The sequence below is a fragment of the Marmota marmota genome, unplaced genomic scaffold (assembly GCF_001458135.2).
Source record: "Marmota marmota marmota unplaced genomic scaffold, marMar, whole genome shotgun sequence".
NCBI classification, from domain to species: Eukaryota; Metazoa; Chordata; class Mammalia; order Rodentia; family Sciuridae; genus Marmota; species Marmota marmota.
In genome coordinates this window covers 10302630-10330412 of record NW_025999977.1, presented here as the reverse complement: position 1 = coordinate 10330412, position 27783 = coordinate 10302630, and the positions used below count along the sequence as shown (strand labels likewise).

The window sequence follows — 27783 nt, the reverse complement described above, 5'->3', positions numbered from 1 at the left end:
CTCTCCCAAAACTGAAGAAGGCTTGTCTCCTTTTCCAAATTTGCTGTGGATCTTTTCTTCCTTTTCAGCCTACATTCTTAATTCTTCTCTGGCAGCGCTCTTTGGATAAAATGTATACTAAAGCCACAAATGGATTTATATAAAACAATCCTCTCACTCATGGCATTCTCTTGCTGTTATTTCACTTGTCTGAGTTGCCAAGAAATTCAAATGCCACCCATGTTTTATAGACTCCTCAGTCGTCATAATCAGGCAGCTGTATTCTGTGCATGGAGCTGAAGTGGGACAGGTGTTTAGAAGAACTTTGGCTTTATGTTCTATGCTCCCTTTTGTTTTCAGTTCTTGGTTTACCATAAATGTACCAGAGGTTTACTGAGTCAAAGGAACACAGAAAAAGTGAACAAGTAATTTATTTTTCTTAATTTTTAGTAAATCCAAACTACCATAGCAACTATACATGTGTAAACACAAAATGAATTTGAGGTAGGGGTATGTGTGTGTAGGGGGGCATATAGGAAATAGTATAGAATGAAAAATAAATTTTAGTTATTAATAGGCTTCTCCCTTGGGTGACACAGTTGGGATAACTGCCCTGGAGGGTACATTGAAGTAGTGCTTTATAAAGAGAGAACCAGGGGATGTGTTTACCATACACAAAATGAGTTTGCCTCAGGAAATAAGATTTGTGTTCCTCTTTTAAAAGGCCTAACACATTTAAGTTATGGATTGAAACTTTCATTTAAGTAAGAAGGCCAGGGATGTGAAATTAACACCACATAAATAAATAAGGTATTGTGCCCATCTACAACTAAAAAAAAAAAAAGTCTTAAAAAAACGTAAACAAAAAGGAGAAAGGGCTGGGTAGCATAGCATCCACTGGCTTGATTGTGTAGGAGAGAAAAAAAAAATCAGCCTTCAGGAGTTCTTAGAACCAAACCCTGTAACAAAAGATGACAAGAGAAGTTTACTGACCTATACATTCATAATATACACACGTACACACGTGTGTATATATAAATATTTATATATTTATAGTGCGTATATGCATGGACGTTTGCATGTATGCATATATATAAAACTGTCATATATACAACAGTAGTTTTCAAAGAGATGTCAATTTAAGCTGATAATGTCTTCAACAAGAGAACAGTAAGTACATTTTTAGGTTAGTTATAAGACAAAGGAAGAAGATTTTGAGTGTTTAGGGGCTGCAGCTGTGGTAAGGCAAATAAATGGCAAATAAAGCATGGTTAGTAAAGCTATTTGATGTAAATTCCTCTGATACCATCTCTGGTGCCTTAAGAGGGTCTAGGTTGTCTTTTGTTCTCTCTGGTAGAAAGGGGCAGGGGGAGGCTGTCTTTGGTATTAGCACATATATGTCCTGCTTTTAGGCAAATAAAGGGAAGACAGCTTTCCTGCATCTGCTTCTCCTTGGTTGCTTTCAGTTTAACAATCTGTATGCCAGAAAAGGCATATTTTAAGGTGATGTGTTCTGGTCTCCCACATGTTAATCGTTAAGGTGGATTCCACATTTCCCTCATCTGAAACTTTCCTATTACTATTCCATATACACACACAGAGCTAGGTTAATTGCAGTGAAGAGGAGTCAGGTTAGAAATTTTGAGGTAACAGATCTACAAAGGGAAAGAACATAGAATGAGGGAACAAAAAAGAAAAATAAAGATTAATACTTGAAGTAGACAATAAACCTAGTTTCTGATTCCAAAGGGTAGCCAATTGAGAGGATTTCTAGATGTTTAGACTAGGAAGCCAAGGTAAGCACTTGTCAGCCAGATTTTATCTGCAGTACTTATAGATAGGGTGCAATCCTTCCTTCTGGAGGTCCTCGAAATTTCCTAATGTTCTCAGTCTGTGAGGAACTTACCTATCTTATTCACGTGTGAGGATAGAAATCCCAGGTTGTTTTCTTGCAAGAGGTCTTTGTAGGCATTGGCTCCATTGAGTTAACCTTCAGTTCCTTAAAACTGCTCATATCTGCTGGGTGCAGTGGTGCATGCCTGTAATCCCAGCTATAGAGGCAGTGTCAGTAGGATTGCAAGTTCAAGGACAGCCTTAGCAATTTAGTGATGTCCTAAGCAATTTAGACCCTGTATCAAGATAAAAAGGACTGGGGATATGACTCAGTGGTAAAATGCCTCTGGATTCAACCCCCATATCAAAAACAAAACAAGACAAAACAAAAACCTCTGCTCATATCTAATTCTGTCCATCATCATTGGAGCCACTTTCTTCAATTATGTCCTGTTATAAGAAGAACAGATTTTTGCCAGGAGTGGTGGCTCATGTCTGTAATCCCAGCGACTCAGGAGGCTGAGGCAGGAGGATTGCAAGTTCAAGGCTAGCCTCAGCAATTTAGCAAGGCCCTAAGCCACTTACTGAGACTCTGTCTCAAAATAAAAAATAAAAAGGGCTGGGCATATTGTTCAATGCTTAAGTGCCCCTGAGTTAAATTTATAGTACAAAACCAAAACAACAGAAAAACCTCAGAAGAACAGATTCTTATGGAATTTATGCAAGTGACTGTGATGAAAGAATAATGAAAGAATATTCTGTGATGAAAGAATATTCAATAAGAGTTTTAGAATTCTGGAGGGTTCTGGTAGAGAAAAAGATAAATATTTAATTTTTGTTTACAAAGGTAAGTTGTGATTTATAGATAGTTAAGAGAAAAAAGAAGGGGGGTTCCTTATGTCCAGAAAATAGAAAATTAAAAGACCTGGCAATATTCCAAACTCCAGCAACAACAAAAGTCATAAAATTTACAAATCTGTTTATTTTAATACCATGTAATTCTTGTTTTACTTAATCTTGGGTTATCAGTTTTATGAACTATCATCTCTGCTAGAGATCTGGAAATCCTTACTCAGTCCAGTGAAATTATCTCAAAGTTATTTAAGCAATGCTATCAGAAACCTGTACTCCAGAGTACCTGACATAGTCCTAAGATAGTCACTTAAGTTAAAGATTTCTACTAGATTGCAGGAGCTTTAGGGAGTCCTCTGAATAAAACAGTTAACTGCATATGAATGACAAAAGACTTAAAATTGCCATGGGTAAATGTGGTAAGCCATTCTTATAGACCGTGGCCGCCATTAGAAGATGGCGCCGGCTTCCACTGTGGCCTGTGATAAACAACTCCTTTTATGGAGAGTTGGCGCGCAATCCCTTATCACCCTATGAGAGAGATCCACGTGGCGGCTTGGGATTGGGATGCGGGGGCTTTATTAAGCTGTGCTTGGGTGTGTTCGGGCGGCGGGCGCTAGAAGATGATACATGACTCAAGGCCTGAATAAACTGCTGAAAGAAGAATCCTGTGTCGTGTTTTCCCTTGCCGGCGAGGGGTCGCGACAGGTAAAGATTTAAGGAGAGTGCGTTGTGAAATAATGCAACTGACTAGGAAATTTTGTTGTTTTGGAACATATTTTCTCAGTTGACAGTGCTTCCCATGCAACTTAGCATTATTAAATACATCTAGTTATTTTTATTCATTATTTATTTTATTTTTAAATTTATGTATGACAGCTGAATGCATTACAATTCTTATTACACAAATAGAGCACAATTTTTCATATCTCTGGTTGTACACAAAGTATATTCACACCAATTTGTGTCTTTATACATGTACTTTGGATAATAATGTCCATCACATTCCACCATAATTTCTAACCCCATGCCCCCTCCCTTCCCCTCCCACCCATCTGCCCTATCTAGAGTTCATCTATTCCTCCCATGCTCCCCCTGCCTACCCCATACATCTAGTTATTTTTAAAATCTCACTTTTAAAAAGTGAAAGAACAAACCCTTGAGATTGTCCAGGATCCCTTTGGGAAATCTCAAGAGTCAGTTTGAAACCAAGATTTTATTTAGAATTCATTTTGGAGGGGGGTGGTACCAGGATTGAATTTAGGGGGACTTGACCACTGAACCACATCTCCAGCCCTATTTTGTATTTTATTTAGTGACAAAGTCTCACTGAGTTGCTTAGCCCCTCGCTAAATTGCTGAGGGTGGCTTTGAACTTGTGATCCTCCTGCCTCAGCCTCCTGAGCCCCTGGGATTACAGATAGAATTGCATTTTGAGGGGGCAAAATGTCAAAAGGTTTGAATGCTTGATTAAATAGGATCTCAGGTCACTTTTAAAAGAAGACTAGGTTTTCTTCAATAATCACAAATAGGATTAACCACCAATAAGACAGAGCAACCTTGTTTCCTAGATAGATTACTTATAAAATGAAAAAAAAAAAAAAAAAAAAAAAAACAACTTAACAATTGCTTATAAAGAGCAGATCAATAGTCCAAGAAACTTTTGTCTTCTTAAAGAGATGTAAACTCTGGCATTGGATCAATAAATTATTGATATTAAAGATTATTTAATTGCAGCTTGATATAAGATTCTTTCTCATTTTTTTCTCCACATACTCTTTATAACTTTCTGTATCCGTCCATGTTTTTGTCTTTTGCTTTCCTTTCCTCTTTCTTATGCTGGAACAACCTTTTAACAACCTCTAAACAACTACTTTAGGACAAAGATACTCTTCTTTCCCTTAACCAAAACATTTTATATCATTTGAATACTTTTCATACATTGTTGTTTTCATTCACCCTTACTGTTTCTATTAGCTCCATTGAAATATATTATCATTTTAACCATTAATAACCTTTACTTTATAAAGAAATTTAGGATGTAAATTATTGTGAATTGACTGTCATATACCAATGTTTTATAGCAAGTTGGCCAATTTTATTAATATGTCATCTCACATGTTCTAGAGGTATATGCTTCTTCACAGTGCACCTTTTCCATTGTGGCAAAAAGAATATTTTGAGTCTCAAATAGACCCAGATATCTTTAGTCAGTCTCTCTCTCTCCCTCTCTCTCTCTTTTTAAAAAGAGAGAGAGAGGGAGAGAGAGAGAGAGAGAATTTTTTTTAATATTTATTTTTCAGTTTTCAGTGGACACAACATCTTTATTTTATTTTTATGTGGTGCTGAGGATCGAACCCAGTGCCCCGCACTTGCCACGCAAGCATGTTACTGCTTGAGCCACATCTCCAGCCCATCTTTAGTCTCTCTTTAAAAATAAGAATCCAAAATTTAAACATATTCAGTAATTGTTTCAGTATTTTATGTAGAAATTATCTAGATAGTCAATGAATATGTATCATTTAATTTAGTATAACTTGAGTTTTAAGTTCAAGTTACCAAACAGATTTCGGAAACTACATTATTGTTGAAATGAAATTTGTTAGAACAGTAACTGAATTTGATTAAAGTCAATTTTGTAAGGGTTTTTCTTTTTTCTTTATTTTGGTACTGGGGATTGAACCCAGGGGTGGTTCACCACTTACCCACCTACATATCCACCTCTTTTTATTTCTTATTTTGAGACAGAGTCTTGCTCAGTAGTTCAGACCTCACTAAATTGTTGAGTGAGACTAGTTTTGAACTCGTGATTCTCCTGTATCAGCCTTCTAGGTTGCTGGGATTATAGGGATTTATTTTGCACCTGCTCAAATTTGTAAGTTTTATAACCATAAACATGTAATAAACATATTGGCTTATTTGACTAGTAAACCCAAGTAGAATAAAATATAGTGCAGGCAACTCTGAAGTCATGCCTGTTTTCTTAAACTGGCAGTATTAAACTAACCTTATTTACCAAAAATTTATCCAAATCACATGAACTTGGAAAATAGTTGGGTTAATTTTGTGTATTTTTGAGAGTTTTAGAAATATGCAATTTATGTAAGTGCTTATTTTTCTCTAAGCCAATTAGAATGATGCTCTTTTATTAATATGTTAATACCATCTGGAGGTAAGAAATATCACATAGTGTATATAGTAAGAAATACACAAAGTATATATAGTCCACCCTTGAACAAAATGGGTTTGAATTGTTTGGGGCCACTTATATGCAGATTTTGTTTTTAGATATTTGAAACAATTTGAAAAAAACTTGCAGACAAATCGGGTAGCCTAGAAATATTGAAAAAAAAATTAAGAAAAAGCATGTCAGGAACGTAGATGATGTATGTAGATAATAGTTTATTTTATTTACTACCACAAAGTATACACAAATCTATCATAAAAAATTAAAATATTATCAAAAGTTATGCCTACTAGCATGGTGCAAGTGGCTCATGCCTGTAATCCAGCAGCTCCAGAGGCTGAGACAGGCGGATCGTGAGTTCAAAGCCAGCCTCAGCAAAAGCCAGGCTCTAAGCAACTCAGTGGGACCCTGTCTTTAAATAAAATACAAAATAGGGCTGGGGATGTGGCTCATTGGTCAAGTGCCCCTGAGTTCAATCCCTGGTACCAAAAAAAAAAAAAAAAAAAAAAGTTGTGCTTACTAATAGGGATAGTATATGGCATATTCATAGTTGACATGAGACATAAGAGAAGGGCCCTGTGCTTTCCAAGAAGTACTTTTAAAATTTTCTTTCTTCCATGTTTGATATCTGAAGCTGCCCCAAGCGCTCCAGAAAATTTTGTTTGGACTGTGGTAGCTTCAGTCAAGGTCTGTCCCAAATGACTCTGTCCCACAGCCTCTCTGGATGATTCCATCCCACTGCAGCTGCTTCAGCTTTCTGAAATCTGGTCTGTGAGGAGCTATTCCCCTACCAATGACTCAGCATAAAGTTTGCAATTAGCTAACAGCACACAGTGCATGGCCCCCCCCCTTATTTTGTCTATATGATTAGTCTTCCCTTCACATTTAGGGGAAAAGTCTGTGTACTGCTTAGTCTTATGCTGCAGCATAAATCCTAATAAAATCTTTTTTGGATGAATTTAATTTTGCCTCTTTGTGACTTAAGTTTTAAGTAGAGCAGGATGAACTGATTATAGAATTGATAACACTGAGACTGTTGGCTCTACTGAAAGTGGCTAGCAGCCAGAGAACAGTAACTGAGAGTTGCTGGGAGCTGCTTGCTTTGGCTATTGGAAGAGTTTCAGAGAGCTTCCAATAGCTACTGCCTCTGGATTTAAGGAGAACAGCACAGGGGGCCACTAACACTAAGAGCTGAAAGCTGGTGGCATTCAAAGCTCAGAGCCACTAACACTAAAGGAGCTTCACTTTGCCTATTCATGGTTTCTAACTGAATTGAATAAAAGAACCCTCAACCTTTAATAGAAATGTAAACAACTGTAAAGATGCAGTATTAGAACTGCATAAAATTAATATATAATGTACTGTAATAATTTCATAGCCACCTTCTGTTCACTATTACAGTGAGCTCAAGTGCTACAAGTGTTCACTTAAAATACTGTGTGAACACTTATCTCTGTGAGCAGTTTTTTAGTAAGTTATGTATCAGTAGACAATGATCTCTTGTAGATCTTGCATGTTTTTCAACAAATAAAATACCTACAACATGCAAAATATGTTAACTGTTTGTTATTGAAAACATCCAGTCAGTAGCAGGCTATTAGTTGTTTTGGGGGAGTCAGAAGTTGAACATGGCTTTTTGACTGTGCAAGGATCAGTGTGCATAATGCCTATGTTGTTCAAGAGTCCACCCGGTACAGACAGACACAAGTAGAGATCTTTATGGCTTTCACTCTAAAATTTTAGCCTTGAGCCAAACATAAATACAGCAATATAGTAGATAGAATTCACTAGGTTATATATGAGTTGGTGATTTTTTTCTTTGTTTTTTTTTTTTTCTGAATTATGTTTGGGGAAGATGAAATAAATTGTCTTTAATCAATACAAGGGCAAAGCTTTTTATTGATATCAGTGGAGAAGACTTACAAGATTTTTTTTTGTTTTAACATAATTTTATGAAGGTTGTGGGCTAAATTCTGTTTCCATTTAGCCTGTTTAGCACCAGGTGTTGCTTTTGGGGTCCTAAGTCTCCCTTGAGATACCTCAAGGAAGGGAGGAGGACATTGGTATGGAGCCAGCTTCAAAGAAGCCTTTGAATTTTTCACTTATTAACAGCAAAATCATGCCTACAAGAGAGGAAGAAAGAGTGCTGCAGTGATAGAGGATATAGTCAGCAGGAACTTGAGAAGGGGGCGGGTTCAGTTGAGAGAAGTTCCCATGAAGAAAGCAAGATGAAGTATGGATAACAGGCCTTGAAACAAATAGTCAAGAAGAGAACAGCCTTAGACCAAAACAAGGAAGAACTTCAAGCCCAGGAGGTGTCTTCCAAAGGTGCCTGGAATTCTAACCCAGGTTCAGAGCTGTATTCGTTCAAAATGTGACTCAAAAATCATAAACCTTTTTATGACTTAATCATGAATATAATATCCCCCCAAAGGATACAGAAGATGCAACTTCTGTTCCAAAGTCACTCCCAAAGATAGCTAAAGTGAGAGAAAGCAGAGACTCTACCCTTTTTGCTACAGGCATTAAGAATGTTGTTTGTGAAAAACTCATGTGTGGTCTCCCACAAAAGTGAAATACCTCAGATCATGGACTGCAATTTGTAACACTGGGCAGACAATAATGAAATGGGACTTCTCTGCACTAGCAAGGCAACAAGGAAAGAGACTACACAGTCCATTGTGGGGACCCTGTGAGAGTTGGCAAACCATAGGAATATGTCTTAGGCCTCCAGCCTCTGGCTAGCTGCCTGCAGACACAGATCTGACAATTCGTGCCCGCTAACAGGCGGAAAATCAATGATTCAGAGCTCTCTCTGGATCTAAGACAGGCTCTCAGGACACTAAATGAGACAAACTGGACATAATGGCTCTCGCAGGGAAAGGATCTATAAGTCACAGTATCCAGAGAACTAATTCCATTTTTGCATATAAATCTAAATTCTGGAGAAATTCCATTTAGAAAAGACAGGAGAGTCTCTGACCTTCATTTGACCAGACCCTGAGCACAGTTCTAGGATCCACTGGTAAAATGTTCACTGGCTTAGTCAGAAGTTCTGGGATCTCAACTGCGATTTTTAGTCATCCCATCCAACCATCCCATTCTTTTTTGCAAAGCGGTTAGAAAGAAAACTTTTTCTCTTCTTTTTTTCCCTGGATACTATCACATTATTTATTCTCTTAATACAAAGATCATATCAGACAGATGATAGCTAACACCCCATGCTCTGCAAGTAAACCAGTTTCAGAAGAAAGTTCCATTAAGCTTTTCCTCTTCTAACTTGTGTCCAGTGGCTGGGGGGGCCTGCAAATGATTTGACAATAGGCAGGCTAATAGAGGGAAAGAGGAGGCTTATTTATGTGTGTCATGGGAGAGCTCAGTGATGAGCCACTTAAAAGCCAGAGATAAAATTGCTTTATTATAATGGACATATAGCAAATTGTACATATTTAAAGCATACAATTTGATAAAGTGACATATGAATATACCTGTGAAACTAGCAACAAAATAGTGAGCATGTCTATCATTACAGATGTGAGCATGTCTAACATCCCAGTGTTTCTTTTCTTTTTTTTTTTTGCACTTGTAGACGGACAGAATGCCTTTATTTATTTTTACATGGTGCTAAGGATTGAACCCAGTGCCTCACACATGCCAGGCAAGCGCTCTGCCACTGAGCTACAGCCCCACCCTCCAGTGTTTCTTTTTAATTTTTCCTCCCTGTATCTCTCTATCCCCTCTTTTCTAGGAAACTGCTGATCTTCTTTTCATTACTGTAGATGAGTTTACATTTTCTAAAGTTTTATATAACTGGAATCATACAATGTGTACTCTTTCTTTTTTGAGGAGATGGTATCTGACTACTTTCACTCAGCATTATTCTGAGATGTTGCTTGTATCAGTAATTTATTCCTTTTTATGGATAAGAATAATTCTCTTATGATATTCTTTAATAAAATTAGTATGACTATTTGTGTACAAGTGTTTTTCTTAGGTAAATAAGCAACAGTGTAGTGGTTGGCTCATATAGAAAGTTGTATGTAATGTTTTAAGTACAAACTACTTTTTTTTCTTTTCTTTCTTTTTTTTTTGGCAGTGCTAAGGTTCTAACCCAGGGCTTTGGTCATGCTTGGCAAGCACTGCATCCCCAGTCCCAACAAACTATTTTCTGAAGTGGTCATACTATTTTACTTTTCTACCAACAGTTATAACAATTTCAGTTCTTTAATGACCTTATCAACACTTAGTATAGCAGTCTTTTTTTTTTTTTTTTTGGTCAGGAAAATTCTGCTTATTATTATAGTTTGTATAAAGGGCACAGACAAGCAGCTAGATGAAGAGGCATACAGATAAGATTAAGGGTCCCAAGTGCAAAAGCCTCTGTTCCCAAGAATTTGGGGTATACCACCCTCCCAGCATGTGTTTGTGATCAGTAATATGGAAGCTCTCTTCAAACACTGTTGTTTAGGTGTTCTGTTCTAGTCAAGGTTTAAATGAAGCCCAGTAATAATGAGAACAGCATTCTAGCAGTCTTTTTAATTATAGCCATTGCCCTTCCCCAGCCCCTCTTAGGAAATGAACACACTTTACCACTGCATCCCCAGCTCTTTTATTTTGAGGCAGGGTTGCTTAGGGTCTAAGTTGCTTAGGATCTCTCTAAATTGCTAAGACTGGCCTCGAACTTGGAGTTCTCCTACTCTAGCCTCCCAAGCTGATGGGATTATTGGCATGTGTGTGTGCTAGGTTTTTAACAAAACATATTCTGGATATAAGCCCTTTATCAGATATATGGCTTGTAAATGTTTTATTCCATGTCTATGGCTTGTAATTTCCCCCCCCCCTTGCCTATGGTGCTAGGGATTGAACCCAGGGCCCTAATCTAGGCAAGTTCTCCACTACTTACTCATATACCCCAGCCTTCTTTTCATTTTCTTAATGGTATCTTTTGAATTTAAATTTTGATGAGGTGTAATTTATCAATTTATTCTTTTATTATGATTTCAATGTTGTATTTAAGAACACTTTGCCTAACCAAAGTTCTCAAAGAGTTCTCTGGTTTAAAAAAAATTTATAGTTTTAGATTTTACATTTGGTCTTTGATCTAGTTTGAGTTTATTTGTATGTGTGAGTTAATTTTTTATTCATTCTGTATTTGGGGGCAAGGATTGGTTCTTGGGAAGTGAAAAAATTACTGTTTTCTTATAAAGCACAGGTATGTCTGCATAAACAAATAACATAGTTTACCTGTGGTTATTAAAATATCATTAGTGTAAAGCTCAATTAGGTAAAAATGTCTAGGAAAGCTTCTTAGTGGTGTAATACTGAAAAGTTGAGAAGTACAGTCTAAATTTAGACTTTCACATGTTGGTGCACATATTTCCCAGTTACATTTGTTAAAAAGACTATTCTGTCCCATGTTGAATTGTCTTAATCGCCTTTGTAGAAAATCAGTTGGCCATAAATATGAGGGTTTATTTTTGTTCTCTCAATTCTCTTTTACTAATCTATATCAGATAACATAGTTATAAGATAACATGTAGTAGCCAGGTGCAATGCAGTTCGTGTCCCAGTGACTCTGGAGGCTGAGGCAGGAAGATCACAAATTAAAGGCCAACCTTGACAATTCAGTGAAACTCTGTGTCAAAAAGGTGTGGGGATAGGTCTCAGTGATAGGGTGTTCCTGGGTTCAATTTTCAGCACCAAAATGAAAAAGAAAATAACATAGCAGGTAGAATAATTGTTAAATTATGCATGGTGGTACACACCTGTAATTCCAGCATCTTGGAAGGCTGAGGCAGGAGGATTACAAGTTGGAGTATAGCCTGGGCAATTTAGTGAGACCCTCAAAATTGGGGGAAAAAAAAAAGGCTGGGTGTCCAGGTATCAATTCCTAGTACTTGAGGGGAAAAAAAAAAAACCACCCTAATTAGTGCTTCAAATTAATTTCTTGAAATTAATTTGAAAGAAGTTTCATAATTTTTAGTTGAAGAAGATGCATATTTAATTTCCTCAGGTAAAAATTTGCATCTGAAATTTTTATTTTATAGCAAAATCATTGAGGGAGAAAAATTGCAAAAAAAAACTAAAATGTTAGTTCAGAGAACTAATTTTGCAAGATCAGGGAACTATTTTTGATTTTTAACTTAAGAATATAATTCTTTATATTTTCCCAAACACCTAGTCTTTTTAATATTAATTCATTTAATAAAGGAACATTAGAGAAAGGATTTAGATAGTTATCTTAAGTTTGTTATTTTAAAAAGTTAAAAAACAATAACAATCTCAAAACCACAAATAGAAAACCCAGGTATTCAACTTTGAAGTAATTAAGAAGTAGTTAAAGAAGCTGGGGCTATAGCTCAGTGGCAGAGTACTTGCCTAGCATGTGTGAGGCACTGAGTTCGATCCTTAGAACCACATAAAAATAAATAAGATAAAGGTATGCTGTCCATCTACAACCACACACACACACACACACAAAGACGAAGTAGTTAAGAAGAAAAAAAATGAAGATAGACTCAGAGGTTGAAATCCTCAACTACACTTGTACTCACTAACCATCTTCTCTCCATCTTTCCCTCTCCCACACCTTCCCAGGCACTGGTAATCACTAGTTTATTCTCTACTCCTTTGAGATCACCTTTATCCTCCATGTGTAAGAATGAACATATGGTATTTGTCTTTCTGTATCTGATGTTTGTTAGCTTTTAGGAAAAAACCCTTAGTAAAGATTTTTAGACATATATAAAGGCAAGTAAGTTGCTGATATTGAAGTATCAAGGCTTGATTTTATTAAGGACACAAATCAGTTGTATAGTGGTCTTGAAAATGCTGGAAAACTGGATGAAGTGGGACACCTGTAATTCCAGCAACTGTGGAGGCTGAGGCAGGAAGGAGTATTGCAAGGTCAAGACCAGCCTCAGCAATTTAGTGAGGACCTACGTAATTTACCCTGCCTCGAAACAAAAAATAAAAAGGGCTGGGGATGTAGCTCAGTGGTAAAGTGCCCCAGGTTTAATCCAAAACAAAAACAAAAGAAAACTAGTTGGCTAGTTTTACTTACAGTTAAATGTGGTTCCTAGTACACATGATTCTAATTCATACCTGAGCTTGTGACCAATTGCTGCATGTCAGAAATATTCTAATAGCTTGGGATAGTTTTGAAATTGTGAATGTTTAGACTGTAGTTGTCATAGATGTTCTATTTCTTGCTATATTGATTAGATTGCACATCAACTCTCTATATTACATATGTACTCATTTTCCCCCTTCATTCTCACCTAGCTCTCTATCTGCAAATTCTGAGCTTGGTTAGCTGTTAAACTCTGCCCTTGATTGGACAATTGGAAAGTTCCTTGAACAGTGACTGTTACATAGTAGGTGCACAACAAGTTACTGAACTTTGGAAAGTATTCATGTGTGCTGAGTCCATTCTTGGGCAATTTTTTCATATGAAACAACATTAGTTTCTTCTTTTTCATGTGTAAATTTGTTAAGCCGGCATGCAGAATATGGCAGCAATAGCCAAAAGAAACACCAGTCAGTTGTGTATTAAATCTAACAATGGGAAATATGAATTGACTTTTAAAATATAATTTGATTCCGTTTCTGTTTTTAGCTGTGCCAAATGAAACAAGGTTGGACTTTGAATAAAGTTTCCAGTGATGTCCCAGGGCTTGGCAATATCAGATAAATAGAAACATTGTTATTTTATCACAGATGACAAAAATAGGATTAATTAAATAGATTTGTGAAGAATGAAGTCACCCCACCTAATGCAATCTACTTCTTTTTTGGCTACAGTTTCCTTTTTTTTTTTTTTAATACAGTAATTTTCAAATTGTTAAATTTTGTAAGCTGAGAAATTTTAAAGGATTAGTGCAATTTTTTCCCCTGTAAGTATAGCCAGGCATACACAAAAGTGGTCTTTAAAATTCTGCTGTCAACCTGAAATATTCTTCTTCTTCCCAGCGAAAAGTAATAACATTTTTTTCCTTTATTATTTTTAGTTTTGACTTAGCCTTTCCAACTTGTCCATAACCAGCACCTTATTTCTCCTTGTTACCTTTTCTTCTTTTTCTTCAATTGCAACCAGGATTTTTAGTATTTTATAAATAGGGCCAAGTAGCTCTTAAGTTAGTGAAGTGTGATGTACATTGAATATTTTTGGTTTTAAATTCAGCAACCCTAATTTGCAAGATAACAGGACCTTCTAATTTTTATACCCTTAATAGCAGTGCTTAACTGATGTCTATTGAGGACCAGTTTTATTGTGTGTGTGTTGTTTTTTGAAATATTTTCAATTCCTCACAAAAAATACATAAAAATACTGTTACAACACTTTAGAAGTTTCTAAATTTTTACTCTCATTTCAGTAGTCTCTTTGTAGTGGAGTTAGGTAACAAAGCACTGGTCTTTGACAATATTGGTGGGTAGCATTGCTCTAGATTTTCTAGCAAATGAGGAAAGCTGAGTTTGCTGTAGTATACTGAGCTTTTGGTTACACACCAGCTTGAAAGCCCTTCAAAGGTAGGGCCAAGTTATTTATCTTATTCAAGAGCTTGGCATAGGGCCTGATAATACCAGGCAGGTGGTAAAAAGTGTAGTGTAAGATACAGATTATAAACTGATAACAAGTCATAAAATGGAATAATCGAATTGGCTAGTACAAATTCTTGAATATTCAAAACTGGTGAAGTAGTAACTTAGGAGGGTTTTCACATATTTTGTATAAAGGGGACTTTCAAGGGGTCGGGATTATTGGCTCAGTGTTAGAGCACTTGCCTGGTATGTATGAGGCCCTGGGTTTGATCCTCAGTACCACATAAAAATAAATAAAAATAAAACAAAGGTATTGTGTACATCAACAACTAAAAAATATTTTTTAAAAAATAGGCCTTTCAAAATTTATTCCTCAACAATGAAAAACAATTTTTTTTTCTGATAAAGTACATGCATCCTGAATAACAATTGAGAACCAACTCTAACCACTGGCTTTCATAATAAAGCCAAACATTTTTCTCCATTACAAGAAAATAAAAACTGAGTGAAGGCAAAGATAGTTTATATGGGGATAGAAAATTTAGGAGATTTAATTAAGTTGAATTAAATTATCTTTTAATTTAATTAAATTACCTTTTAATTTTAATTAAATTACCTTTTAATTTTAATTTAATTAAATTACCTTTTAATTTAAATTAAGTTGAATGGAATTACCTTTTTTTTGTGTGTGTACCGGGGGTTGAATCAGGTTGGTTTAACTACTGAGCCAATCCCCAGCTCTTTTTATTTTTTATTTTGAGACAGGGTCTTGCTGAGTTGCTTATGACCTCGCCAAGTTGCTGAGACTGCTTAGAATTTATGATCCTCCTGCCTCCTGAGTTGCTGAGATTACACGTGTGCACCATGCTTGGTTCTGGAATTACCCTTTTTTTTTTTTTTGGTACTAGGGATTGAACTCAGGGGCACTCAACCACAGAGCCATATCCCCAGCCCTATTTTATATTTTAATTAGAGACAGGGTCTCACTGATTTGCTTAGTGTCTCACTGTTGCTGAGGCTGGCTTTAAACTCAAAACCATCCTGTCTCAGTCTCCTGAGTACCTGGGGTTACAGGTGTGTGCCACCTCACCTGGCATTCCTATTTCTTAAATGTGGACTACACATGATTTCCTTCTAATGAGTATAGTAAGGAGAAAAAGAGTAATTTTGTAGTGGAAAAACCTGACAAACTATGTCAGCTAGGTCTTAACACTAATGAGGATAAGCTGTGTTGGTAATTTGTAATCTCAGTAAGTGTGATGAGAGTGGCACTTTACCTTCCTATCTCTTCCCCAAAAACCTTTATCCCAGCCTAACCATGAGACAAACATCAGACAAATCCCAACTGAGGAATGTATAAAATATCTGACCAGGATTTCTCAAAACTGTTACAGTTATCAAAGCCAAAGTTTGAGAAACCAGTCATAGCCAAGGGGGAGCTTAAAAGAGATAATTAAATGCAATATAAATTGGATGGAATTCTAAAACAGAGAAAGGATACTAGGTAAATTAGAAATAAGAATAAAGTATGAATTTTAGTTAGTAATAATATATCATTGGTTCATTAATGGTCACAGATTTCATAACAGAAGATGATGATAATAAGAGAAGCTGGGTGCAGGATATACAGAAATTCTATCTTCACAGCTTTTCTTTAAATCTAAATCTATTTTAAAATGAAAATTTTATTAATAAAACAAAATGATATATGCTCCTAAAGCCCACCATACTCTACAATCGGATTTCATTCTTTTGCTGTCTTGAATAACCACTATCATGAATTAGGTGTTTATCAGTAGCACACATAATTTTCATATTTACTACATATTTAAGTCTATAATATTATTTGTAATAAATTTTCACATAAATAGTATATGTATTTGTAATTTGCTTTTTTGTTATTATTGTTCAGTATGCCTTGTTTGTACTTTATCATGTGGTTTTAATTCATTTGTGTTTCTTAGTCCATTGTTGAGATTTCACTATTTTTCCATTTTTGTTTTGTTTTAGCTGTTTGCATTGATTATAATTTGTTAGACTCTGTCAGATCAGGCGAGGTGGGCAGGACCAAAGGAGGCAGATTTAAAAAGGCCGCTGAAGGAGGCTTTATTGAGATATCACTCCCAGGCGGAACTCCATCAGACCATCAGAGTGGACAGGAGAAGGGTCTGAGGAGAAACCGCTCGGAAGCTTGACTGGACTGGACTTTTATGGGGCTTACAGCAGGAGGGGAAGGGCTTGGGACAGGAAAAGGTGTTCATAGGGTCCCTTCCCGTTGGAGTTGGTCAGGGGAGTTGGCTGAACTCCAGAATTGGCCAGGGGGTCCTGCTGATCGACAGGCGTTAGTCAGGAGATCTCGCTGATTGACAGGCGTCGCAGGCGCCTGATTGATATCCCCCCACCCCCCCACCTGGGAGGGGGCTGCTTTGTTCTAAGTCGCCACCAAGTCACCACCAGACTCAATCTTGGACAGGACTACAGTGCCTAGATGCAAGAATTACTCTAATTATTTAACATCACAGTGTTGGATGTAAATCTTAAATTTTGGTAGATAATGCCAACATTTGCTAGCTAACCTCCAAAATGTTGCATTCCCGAAAATATTTGAGAGCTCCTGGTGAGGATATGAGGAAACAATATTTAGTACTATAGGGCATTTTAAGTTTTGCCAGTATAGCGGATGAGAAATAATGTTAATCTGTATTGTCTTGATTATTGGTTAGGTTGAACTAATATGTATTTTATTTTTTAGGTTTCTTTTTCTATTAAATGTCTGTTCCTGTATTTGACCAGATTTTTATGCGGTTGTCTTTTTAATTTGTAAGAGTTCTTTTTATATTTTTCATTATTTATTCGTACATTATTCTAAACTTAAGTCCATAGCTTATATTAGGGTTCACTGTTTGTGGTATATAGTATATGGATTTTGACAAATGTGTAATGACATGCGTCTACCATTATGGTATCATATAGAGTAGTTTCAGTGCCTCCCAAATCTTCTGTTTGCAACAGTTTGTCCTTCCCTCCTCCTAAACTTTTGACAGTTACTGATCTCCTTATAGTCTATGTAGTTTTGCCTTTTCCAAAATGTCATACAGTTGGAATACAATATGTAGCCAAAACAGATTGGCTTCTTCACTTAGGAGTATGCATTTAATATTCCTCCATAACTTTTCATGGCTTGATAACTCATTTCTTTTTAGTGCTTAAATTATATTTCATTGGATGTATTACAGTTTTTTCATCTACTGTTGAACATGTTGTTTGTTTCCTAATTCTGGCAATTAGGAATAAATCTGCTGTAAACATCAATGCTCATGTTTTTGTATAGATGTAATTTTTCGACCCAATTGGGTAAATATATATATATGCAATGGTTGGGTCATATGGTAAGAATATGTTGAGTTTTGTAAGAAATGGCTAGAGTGTTATCCAAAGTGAATGTACAGTTTTTGGCTTTTTTTTTTTTTTTTTGACACAATATATTTCTTTATTTTTATGTGGTGCTGAGGGTCAAACCCAGTGCCTCACATGTGTAAGACTCTACCACTGAGCTACAGCCCCAGACCAAGTATACAGTTTTTCATTCTGGTGAACAATGAGTGAGAATTCTTTTTGCTTCATATCTTTGTTAGTATTTTGTTTTGCTTTTCTCAAATTTGTCCATCTGATACAATTTTCCTTATGTGATCTTCCAGTAAATTTCTCTGTACATAGCTTTTTGATGCATTCTTCTAATTAGAGAAGTTGTATTTATTTTATTTTTATTTAGCTCAAAATATTCTAAAATTTTAGCCTCATTTGTTGACTCTTGTATAATTTAAAAATGTGTTGTTTAATCATCAAGTATTTGGTGGGGGGGTGCTTAACAATCTTTCTCTTACTGATTTCTAGTTTAATTTGTGATCTGAATGGATACTTTGTCTTGGTTCTTTTCTTCTTCTTCTTTTTGGTACTGGGGATTGAACCCATGGGTGCTTAACTATTGAGCCACATTCTTAGTCTTTTTTTTTTTTTTCTTATTTTATTAGAGACAGGGTCTTGCTGATTTGCTAAGTGCCTTGCTAATTTATATTTTTAAAATAAGATATGTTTTATGGCCCAAAATGTGGTCTATCTTGGTCAGTGTTTCATATATGTTTGAGAAGAATGTGTACTCTGCTCTTTTTGATGAAGTATTCTGTAGATGTTAGTTAGATTCAGTTGATTAATAGCATTGTTCATTTCAACTATGTTCTACCTTCTAAATTTGTCAATTACTAATGGAGAGGTATTGAATTCTCCAACTACAAAAGCAATTTTGACTATTTCTCTTTGCATTTCTCAGTTTTTGCAGCATGTATGCTTTATACCAGTTAAACGATAGACTGTCAAAATGGATCAAAAAAAGCAAGACCCAATTATATGTTCTACAAGAAGCCAACTTTAAGGATACAAATTAAAAGTAAAAAGGATGGAGAAAGATATACCATTTAACACTAAATGAAAGTGAGAGTAGTTATTAATTTCATATAGAAAAGACTTCAGAGCAAGAAGTTATCAGGGAGAAAGAAGTGCATTACTTAATGATAAAAAGTCAGCTCTTTAAGAAAACATAAAGTCCTTAACATGTTTGTACCTAAGAGCAGAGCATCAAAATATGTGAAGTAAAAACTAGTAGAAATGCAAGGAGAAGTAGATGAATCCACCATTTATAGTTGGAGATTTCAACACCTTTTTTTTGGAAATGGATAGATCTGGAAGACAGAAATCATTAAGGATATGATTGAACTGAAAAGAATGATTAATCAACTGGATCTAATTGACATTTATAGAATACTTTAGGAGGGTGAGGGAGAAATGAAAAAGATGAAACAGAAGTGCAGTGAAATGCTTTTATCTGATACTGTAATGGTGGATACAAGTTATACATTTATCAAAACCTACAGGATGCACCCCGCTTTGTAGTGCATGTCTATAATCCCAGCTACTCAGGAGGCTGAGGTAAGAGGATTCCAAATCAAGGATGGTCTGGGCAACTTAGTGAGACCCCATCACAAACTAAAAAATAAAAAAGACTGAGGGTGTAGCTCAGTGGTAGAGTGCTTGCCTGGCATTTGTGAAATCCTCAGTTTAATCCTTAGTTCTACAAAACAAAACAAAACAAAACAAAACAAAGTCCCATAGAATGTACAACACCAACAGTATTCCATAGTTTATTCCATTTTTTTTATTGAAAAACATATGATGGAAGATGTATATTGGTACTGGAGATTGAACCCAGGGGTGCTTAACCACTGAACCACATCCCCAGCACTCTTTTATTTTTTATTTTGAAAGAGTGTCTTGCTAATTTGTTTAGGGCCTTCCTAAATTGCTGAGGCTGGCTTAGAACTTGAAATCCTCTTGCCTCAGCCTATCTAGTTGCTGAAATTGTAGGTGTGTGCCACCACGCCTAGTTATTATTGATGTATTTCTACTAGGTGAAAATACATAACAATTTTGCTTTTTAACTTTAATATATAAGTTTATATTATATAAAAATATAGTTCTTGATAAATGCTATTTATTCCTTTTTTTTTTTTTTTTTGGTACCAGGTATTGAACACAGGGGTGCTTTACCACTGAGCCACATACCCAGCCCTTTTATTTTTTATTTTGAGGCAGAGTCTCGATAAGTTGCTTAGGGTCTCGCTAAGTTGCTGAGGCTGTCTTTGAACTTGGAATCCTCTGGCCTCAGCCTGCTGAGTTGCTGGAATTATAGGTGTCTGCCACCATTCCTGGCTTGTTTTTAAATTTTTTTTTTTTAGTTGTAGATGAACACAGTACTTTTATTTATTTTTATGTGGTGCTGAGGATCAAACTCAGTGCCTCACACATGCTAGGCAACCTCTCTACCACTGAGCCACACCCACAGCCCCTGGCTTGTTTGTTTTAATCACTAAGTCTGATTTTGAAATACCACTCTCAAAAACTAGAAGCTTAAAGGAAAAGCTGTTTTATCTGCCAAAGAGAAATAGGAACTGACTTTCTCTGGATTATTTTGAGTACCAACTTTAAATACTATTCTTTTTAATCAGCTGGGAGAAATTTATAATTATATATAAATATGAAATTAGAGGAGACTGATTAGTTTTCTATAAAGACAGGTCATATACTTAAGGTTTTTTTTTTGGGGTGGGGTCGGGGGAGGTACTAAGGATTGAATCCAGGGCTTTGTACCTGCTAGATAAATGCTCTATTGAGCTATACCCCCCAGCCCTTGTTATTTTATTTTACTTATTTGTTTTTATTTAAATTTTGAGATAGTTTCTTGCTAGATGCCCAGGCTGGCCTTGAACTTGTGATCCTTCTGCCTTAGCCTTCCAAGTAACTGGGATAGTACGTATACCACTGTGCCCAGCTGATACTTAAGCAATTCACTGAAACAGGGATCATTAGCTTTATGTATTTGTTTATTTTATTTAAAAACAACAGCCATTTATTGGCCTGCTGAATCTGAACTGTAGATAGAGCTTAGACAGAAGATTCTCTCCATGAGGGCTGTTCTACTGGTGACTGAAGGATTCACTTCCAAAATGCTTCATTTATATGGCTGCCAATTTGATGTTGGCTGTTGGCTGGGAGCTTAGCCAAAGCTGAGAGGAATTAAGGCCAGAGTCCTTTCAACTTAGGACTCTTCCATATGCTGCTCATAGCCTTCTGTGTGGGCTCTAAGAGCAAATCTCTTAAGAGAGACAAAAGTGGAAGTTGCCAGTTTCCTAAAACCTGAGCCAGAAAATTGGCATAGCCATCACTTCTGCCAGGTGTTTTTTTGTTTTGTTTTGTATCACTGGTTTTGGTGATGCTAGGGGAACTGAATTTAGGGCCTTGCACATATTAGACATACATTCTATTCTACCACTAAGCTATTACCCACAGCCCCTAATTAACTTTTTAAAAACCAGTGTTAGAGCTGGTTTAGATTTACAGCAAAATAAGATAGAAAATAGGGTTTCTATGTAACTGCTATTCCGAGATATACATAGCCTCTCTTACTGTCAACATCCTGTTTCAGGGTTGACAAATTTGTGATTGTGAGTGGATAAACCAAAATGGCATATTATCATCACTCAAAGTTTATAGTTTTAAGTTCATACATTCTATGAGTTTTGACATATGTAAGAACAGACGTATATCTGCTTTTAGTGCCCTATAGAATAGTTTCATGGCCCTGAGAATCCTTTTGGAACATATTCATTGCTTCCTCTGTTCTAAACCCTGGAAACTTCTAATCTCTTTATTTCTTCCATAGTTTTGCTGATAATTCACCATGTTTTTATGGAGCACCTACTATGTATTAGTCAATGTGTGAGGCCACAGTTATTAAATAACTATTAAATAATTGAGGCAAAATCATTGCCGTGTGTGTGTGTGTGTGTGTGTGTGTGTGTGTATGTGTATGTGTATGTGTGTTTAGGGATTGAACCCAGGACTTTGCTTATGCTAGGCAAGCACTCTACTACTGAGCTACATCCCTAGCCCTTTTTATTCTATTTTGAGACAGGATCTCACTCAGTTGCCCAGGCTGGCATCAACTGTGAGATACTCCTCTTCAGCTTCCTGAAAAGTTGGGAGTACAGGCATGCACCACCATGCACTGCTGATCCTTATCCTCTTAACGCACTTACACTTCATAGCAAGATGTAGGCCTGAAGGCATGCATGGTTAAGGGTGTAGCTCAGTGGTAGAGTTCAGGCTTAACATGTGGGAGGCCCTGGGTTCAATCCCCAGTGCCTCTGTCACCCAAATTATTACTGGATCACCAGTCAAGTACATCTTTAGCATATTGTTGATCTGTGTTGACTTAAGAGACCAGCAGTTTCTCTAAGCTTTTTACATCAGCTGTACCATGTGGGATCACTGATTATTTTCTTGGAGTAACAACTTTGTTTAATTTTGATGAATAACATTTTCATATTTTATTCAAGTTCTTCCTTTCCTCTAATTTCCTATCCTAACTTTCTTTTGGCTCTGTGTCCTTGTTAATTTTCAAGGGCTATGTTAGGTAAACAAGAATCAACAACCTGGATTATTTTCTACATTTATGTCAAAGGAGTTTATGATTTATGAATAGATATGGAAGGATTTTTGTGAAGCAAAAAGTTGGAAACTTCATATGCTTTTGGACTTAATATTTATATGCAACTTTTAGGATTTGAAAAGTAGTTGATATGGTTGTGAGTACCTGTTAGGACCTGAATTCTACTCAGGGCATTAGATGCTGTATTTTCAGAGAGATGTAGACCCTGCCCTCAAAGATTAGAATCTGTGGAAGAAATGGACTTGTAAACACATAATTTGATTCTATTGAGGTAAATAGAATGATAGACATATTAAGGCATCTTTGAATTGAAAGTGGCATTTACCTTACTAGGGAAGGAGGACTACTAGGGAAGTTATGCTTGGATTGAGACTTGAATGATAAATAGAATTTAATAAGATGGAGATGGTAACAGAAGGATATTTTAGGCTGTTAGAATAGCACAAACAGAAACACACATAAAGAAACAGTATATTAGGATTGCAAACAGGTTATTATTTGAGCGTTAAGTGTGGGAGACAGGAATTTGTCAAATAAATACTAAAAAAATAAGCCAGGGTCTGTTTTATTGAGTTTACATTCAGTCTTCAGTGGTTCTCAAACCTGTCCAAGCCAATGTCACCTTCTTATAGTAAACATTTTCAAATATCCCTTTATTATCCTTCAGTGGAATTCTTATATAATAATAACTCATATATAATAAAATTAACATGCATAATTTCTAATAAATCAATATAATACAAATGTAATGTAAATAAAAAATACAGTGAAACTAAAGTAATTTGAAAGGTTTATTTTAAAATGTAAATGTTTTGAGTATTAGAACATACAATGAATTAATTAGATGCTGTACCTATATGTAGAGTCACTATGAATGCATAGCAACAAATGCAGATATGCACAAATGTATTATATTGGTAGCTCAGATATTTTAAACAGCATTGCCCCCAATAATGTGATTTTTCTAAAATGCTTAACATCCTGTTTGTGAAGTTATGCCCAAACCAAAGTGTAAGTTATATTAGATGCATTACTGAAAAGTTGGATGTTTCTTAAATAAACTGTGGAAACTACTTTTTTGTAAAAAATAGTTAATATCTAGGCTCTAATAATTATAAGCAGGTTTTTCCACATAATGTCAGGTGGGGCATTGCAGTCATGTAAGACATGGGTCAGTTTGTTTTATGATGTTATTGAGCAGGAGTTGGCAAACCATAGCCCACAGGTTGTGCTGCTTGTTTTATTTATTTATTTATTTATTTATTTATTTATTTATTTATATTAGCTACACATGACGTTACAATGATCTTGGCAATTCATACCATGTGCTGCTTATTTTTGAATAAATTAAAAAATTAAAGGGCTTGGAATATAGCTCAATAGTAGAGTGTCCTTGGGTTCCATCCCCAGTACTGGTGTTGTGTTGATGGAGGAGAGAATCAAAAGATGAGTAGCAGGCCATCAACTTTGGCTATCAGTAGATAGAGGTGGCATGCTTTGAGCAGATCTTTATCATGGTAGTTGTTCAAAAAAAAATTTTTTTTGGTGCTGGTGAATGAACTCAGGGGCACTCATCCACTGAGCCATATCCCAAGCCCTAATTTGTATTTTATTTAGAGAGAGGTTCTCATTGAGTTGTTTAGCACCTAACTTTTGCTGAGGCTGGCTTTGAACTCGATATCCTGCTGCCTCAGCCTGCCTCAGCAAACAAAATAAATTCCATCACAGGTAAAATTATATCAGAATAGATATTTCTTGATATAATTTGGGGAAAAGAATGATCCAAACCACCTGAATTCTGATATGAGTTGCCAATGGAAATAGTTTAATTTAATTGTAGTATGTTATATAAATTAATATTTCTATTGAGTTGGCATAGCCAGAGGTTTTTAGGCCTAATATCTGATAAATAGGCAGATATTAATATTTTTAAAAAAATACTTATTCTTAAGTTTTAGGTGGACACGATATCTTTATTTTACATTTACATGGTGCTGAGGATCGAACCCAGTGCCTCGTGCATGCTAGGTGAGCACCCTACCACTGAGCCACAACCCCAGCCCTGAGATATTAACATTTTTTTGAGTTGCAACATGAAATATTTTTAATCTACCAGAAAGTTGTAATAAATAACGTTTTTTATATTAATGGAGAAATGAAAGGCAGTATGTTTATTTTTCAGCCCTAGCCGTACTTTACCCATCCATATACTACCTGTACCTTTACATTCCTCTGTTCTTACTGCTACTACCCTATTTTAGTCAGACTCTTGGTTATAAATGATAGAACTACAACCTAAACTATCTTGAATTATATATTTGTATATAGAAATATATATATTTATTTAGTGCCTGTAGGTGGGAAAGATGGTGATATAGTGTACAAAATTGAAAGAATGCCTGCAGGAACCAGGGCCTTGGGAATTATAGAATACAGATATTGGCACATTAGGATCTACTCTTATCTCTGCTTGGCTTCATATATATATATGTGTGTGTGTGTATATATGTGTATATATAGATATGTGTGTGTGTGTGTGTGTGTGTGTGTGTATGGTTTTTTTTCTTTTTTTTTTTTTTTTTAATCGTACTTTGGCTTTCACCCAGAGGTCAAAGAAAATGACAACCCCAGCCTCTCATCCTTCTGGTACCATTATCCCAAAAGACAAGACCATTTGTCCTATTCTAAATTGGGAAATTGATTTGGACCAATCAGTGTGTCCAGAAAGAGGAGGATATTCTGATTTGGAATTCATATCAGCCCTCATAACGAGGAGAGAGTAGGAACCTATCAAAGAAGAGGCAAGGGAAAGTTTGCTCTGGTATTAAATCATTAACTATCACTCTCCTCTCCCAAGCTCCATTGTTTCAGCACTTTGATGATTTCCCACTTTAGTTGCTTACTGTTCTCAGACTTACCTTCCTAATGCTCAGATCGAGCTTTGAATTGTGATTACCCAGTTACCTAGCTTCAGTGGCTCCTTATTGCCTATATATAACAATCCTCTGGCTTTTGGTACCTTATATTCTGACTCCAAACTATCTTCTTGATTTTTATCCCTCAGTTTTGCTATTCATTATTAAACTAACATTTATGTATTTTTCGCTTCACTGAAATAGCCAAGCCTTAAATAAAAAGATGGTGGTTATAATCTGCATGTTGTTTAATGTCTCATAGTCTCTGAAGGCCATTAATAAAGCATTGTATCTACTCCTTAGGTGCTGGTGTCTCTGAATTATTGTTGGCAGAAAGTGCCAGTTTAGATATTTTTCAATGAAAGTAATACAGAATCTACTTCTCTGTGTAGTCACTTATGAAAACTAATTAGAGGGAAACATGGCTTCGCATTTAGGAGACTTTGACTCTGCACTTACTGAACTTTTGGGAAAATCACTTGGTTCCTCTATGCTTCCATTTCCATTTCTATAAATTGAGAGTAAAGGGAACTAATCCTACTTCTGTCTACCTCATTGTCTTTGAAAATGGATGGTGAACTCAATTGTAATAATAAAAGTGAAAATGCTTTGAAAGAGTAAAGACTGCTGTGCAAATTTAGGGCTTTTTTATTTTAAACTTGAACTTATATTTATTTACTGTGTTTTCTTGGATGCTTGAATCGAGAACCCAACTTTAATGGCAATTAACTTTTGAAAATATAAGGAGAAGTATTAAGATCATATATAATTGCAGAGTAGTATTGCAAATGAGCTGTTTCACTGAAGATAGACTGCAAAGCTAAAATAATGCTTCACTTAACAACGTTTACTTAATACTTCTTATGGAGAATACATTATATACATATAAAAAAAGAATACATTGTACAGTTGTACTTTTTCAAATCAGGCCTATCCGTAAGGCACTATAAGATTACATCAGAGAACAGATTAATTTTATTTTTGTTTTATTATTTAAAATAATTTTCATTTTATTTCCTCACTCTGAAACTGGGTATTTAAGTTAGATTCAAGTTATTAATATAGAATTGGAATGATAGAATTTTGAATAGTAGCTTTTCTGATATTTTGATATTTGCAAAGGGAGTGTTTTTGTATTTATACTCACTATTCATTCTCATTACTATTGTTTGATGATCCTATTTGAAAGAAATAGTCAGTACTTAAGAATCATTCAAAATATGCTCTAGTTAAGAAGCTCTTTTTCTAGTTATCTACCAAATTCAAATTTATTGCTTTTTCTGACATCTTTATAGTCGATTGCATCTGCAGACATGGATTTCAACCAGCTGGAGGCATTTTTGACTGCTCAAACAAAAAAGCAAGGTGGGATAACATCTGACCAGGCTGCTGTCATTTCCAAATTCTGGAAGAGCCACAAAACAAAGATTCGAGAGAGCCTCATGAACCAGAGCCGTTGGGACAATGGACTTCGGGGCCTGAGCTGGAGAGTTGATGCTAAGTCTCAGTCAAGGCACTCATCTCAAATACACACCCCTGTTGCCATAATAGAGCTAGAATTTGGGAAAAGTGGACAGGTGAGTTCAACTCCAATTCAATCTTTGTAAACTATATTTTCCATTACATATTAGCCCATACATTCAGATTGCATTTTGACATTCTTCTTTGCAGAGATAAAAGAAATAATTGAAGAGACCCTGAATTCCTTTTCAGAGGTAGAATCATCTAAAAATTTGGATATTAATAATTATGGGCAGAGTTTAGAACCAGCCACAGGATTTGCAGTTTTCTCAGATTAGAAAAACAGAATTGGTTAAAGTGATTGTATAGAAGTTGCCTCCTACTACATTTTGGTTAGATTTCAAAATTCTTGACATTTGATCAAACTCTCCAAGGCAATAGTTGAGATACTAAATAAAGAACAAGATTTGATATTAAACAACACAGAACAAAACAGTTTTACCCAGTTATCTTTATGGTCAGTAAGATGTAGGAGACAATGTATTTTAATTACATTAATGTGTTGTTCCTAAAGACCCAAGTGTGCTCTCTTTGACCTTGAGCTCACAAATATTTCTCAATTTGATTTTGGATGTTTGCAAAAGAGTGCTTTCTTTGCGTTCTGTACAGCAAATAAATAATCATTATAGCAGATAATCTTAGCATGATATTTCTTTAGGTCATTCAGTTTGTGTTCCAGATGCCTGCCAAATTAGATTTTTAATGACCTGACTTATGTATTTTGACAGGGATGGAGAAGCTGGTAATTAGTAAGAGAATAACCAGATCACTAAATTAGATAAATTAGATAATCAGACTTATATTTAGATAAACAATGAAACAAATGCTTCTGTTATATCCTATAATAGAAAATTATTTCTTTTCTTCTCCTCCTCCTCCTCCTCCTCCTCCCCT

The 27783-nt window shown here is 35.6% G+C and overlaps 1 protein-coding gene across 5 annotated transcripts in view; it reads left to right on the top strand.

Moving 5' to 3' along the window:
* Positions 1 to 27783, top strand: part of Commd1 (copper metabolism domain containing 1) — a 162641-nt gene that overhangs the window by 32962 nt on the left and 101896 nt on the right. For all 5 annotated transcript variants that reach the window (XM_048804251.1, XM_048804252.1, XM_015479626.2 and 2 more), the window contains exon 2: positions 26664 to 26945. In XM_048804251.1, coding sequence (XP_048660208.1) covers positions 26664 to 26945 — 282 coding nt within the window. The remainder of the gene's footprint in view (positions 1 to 26663; positions 26946 to 27783) is intronic.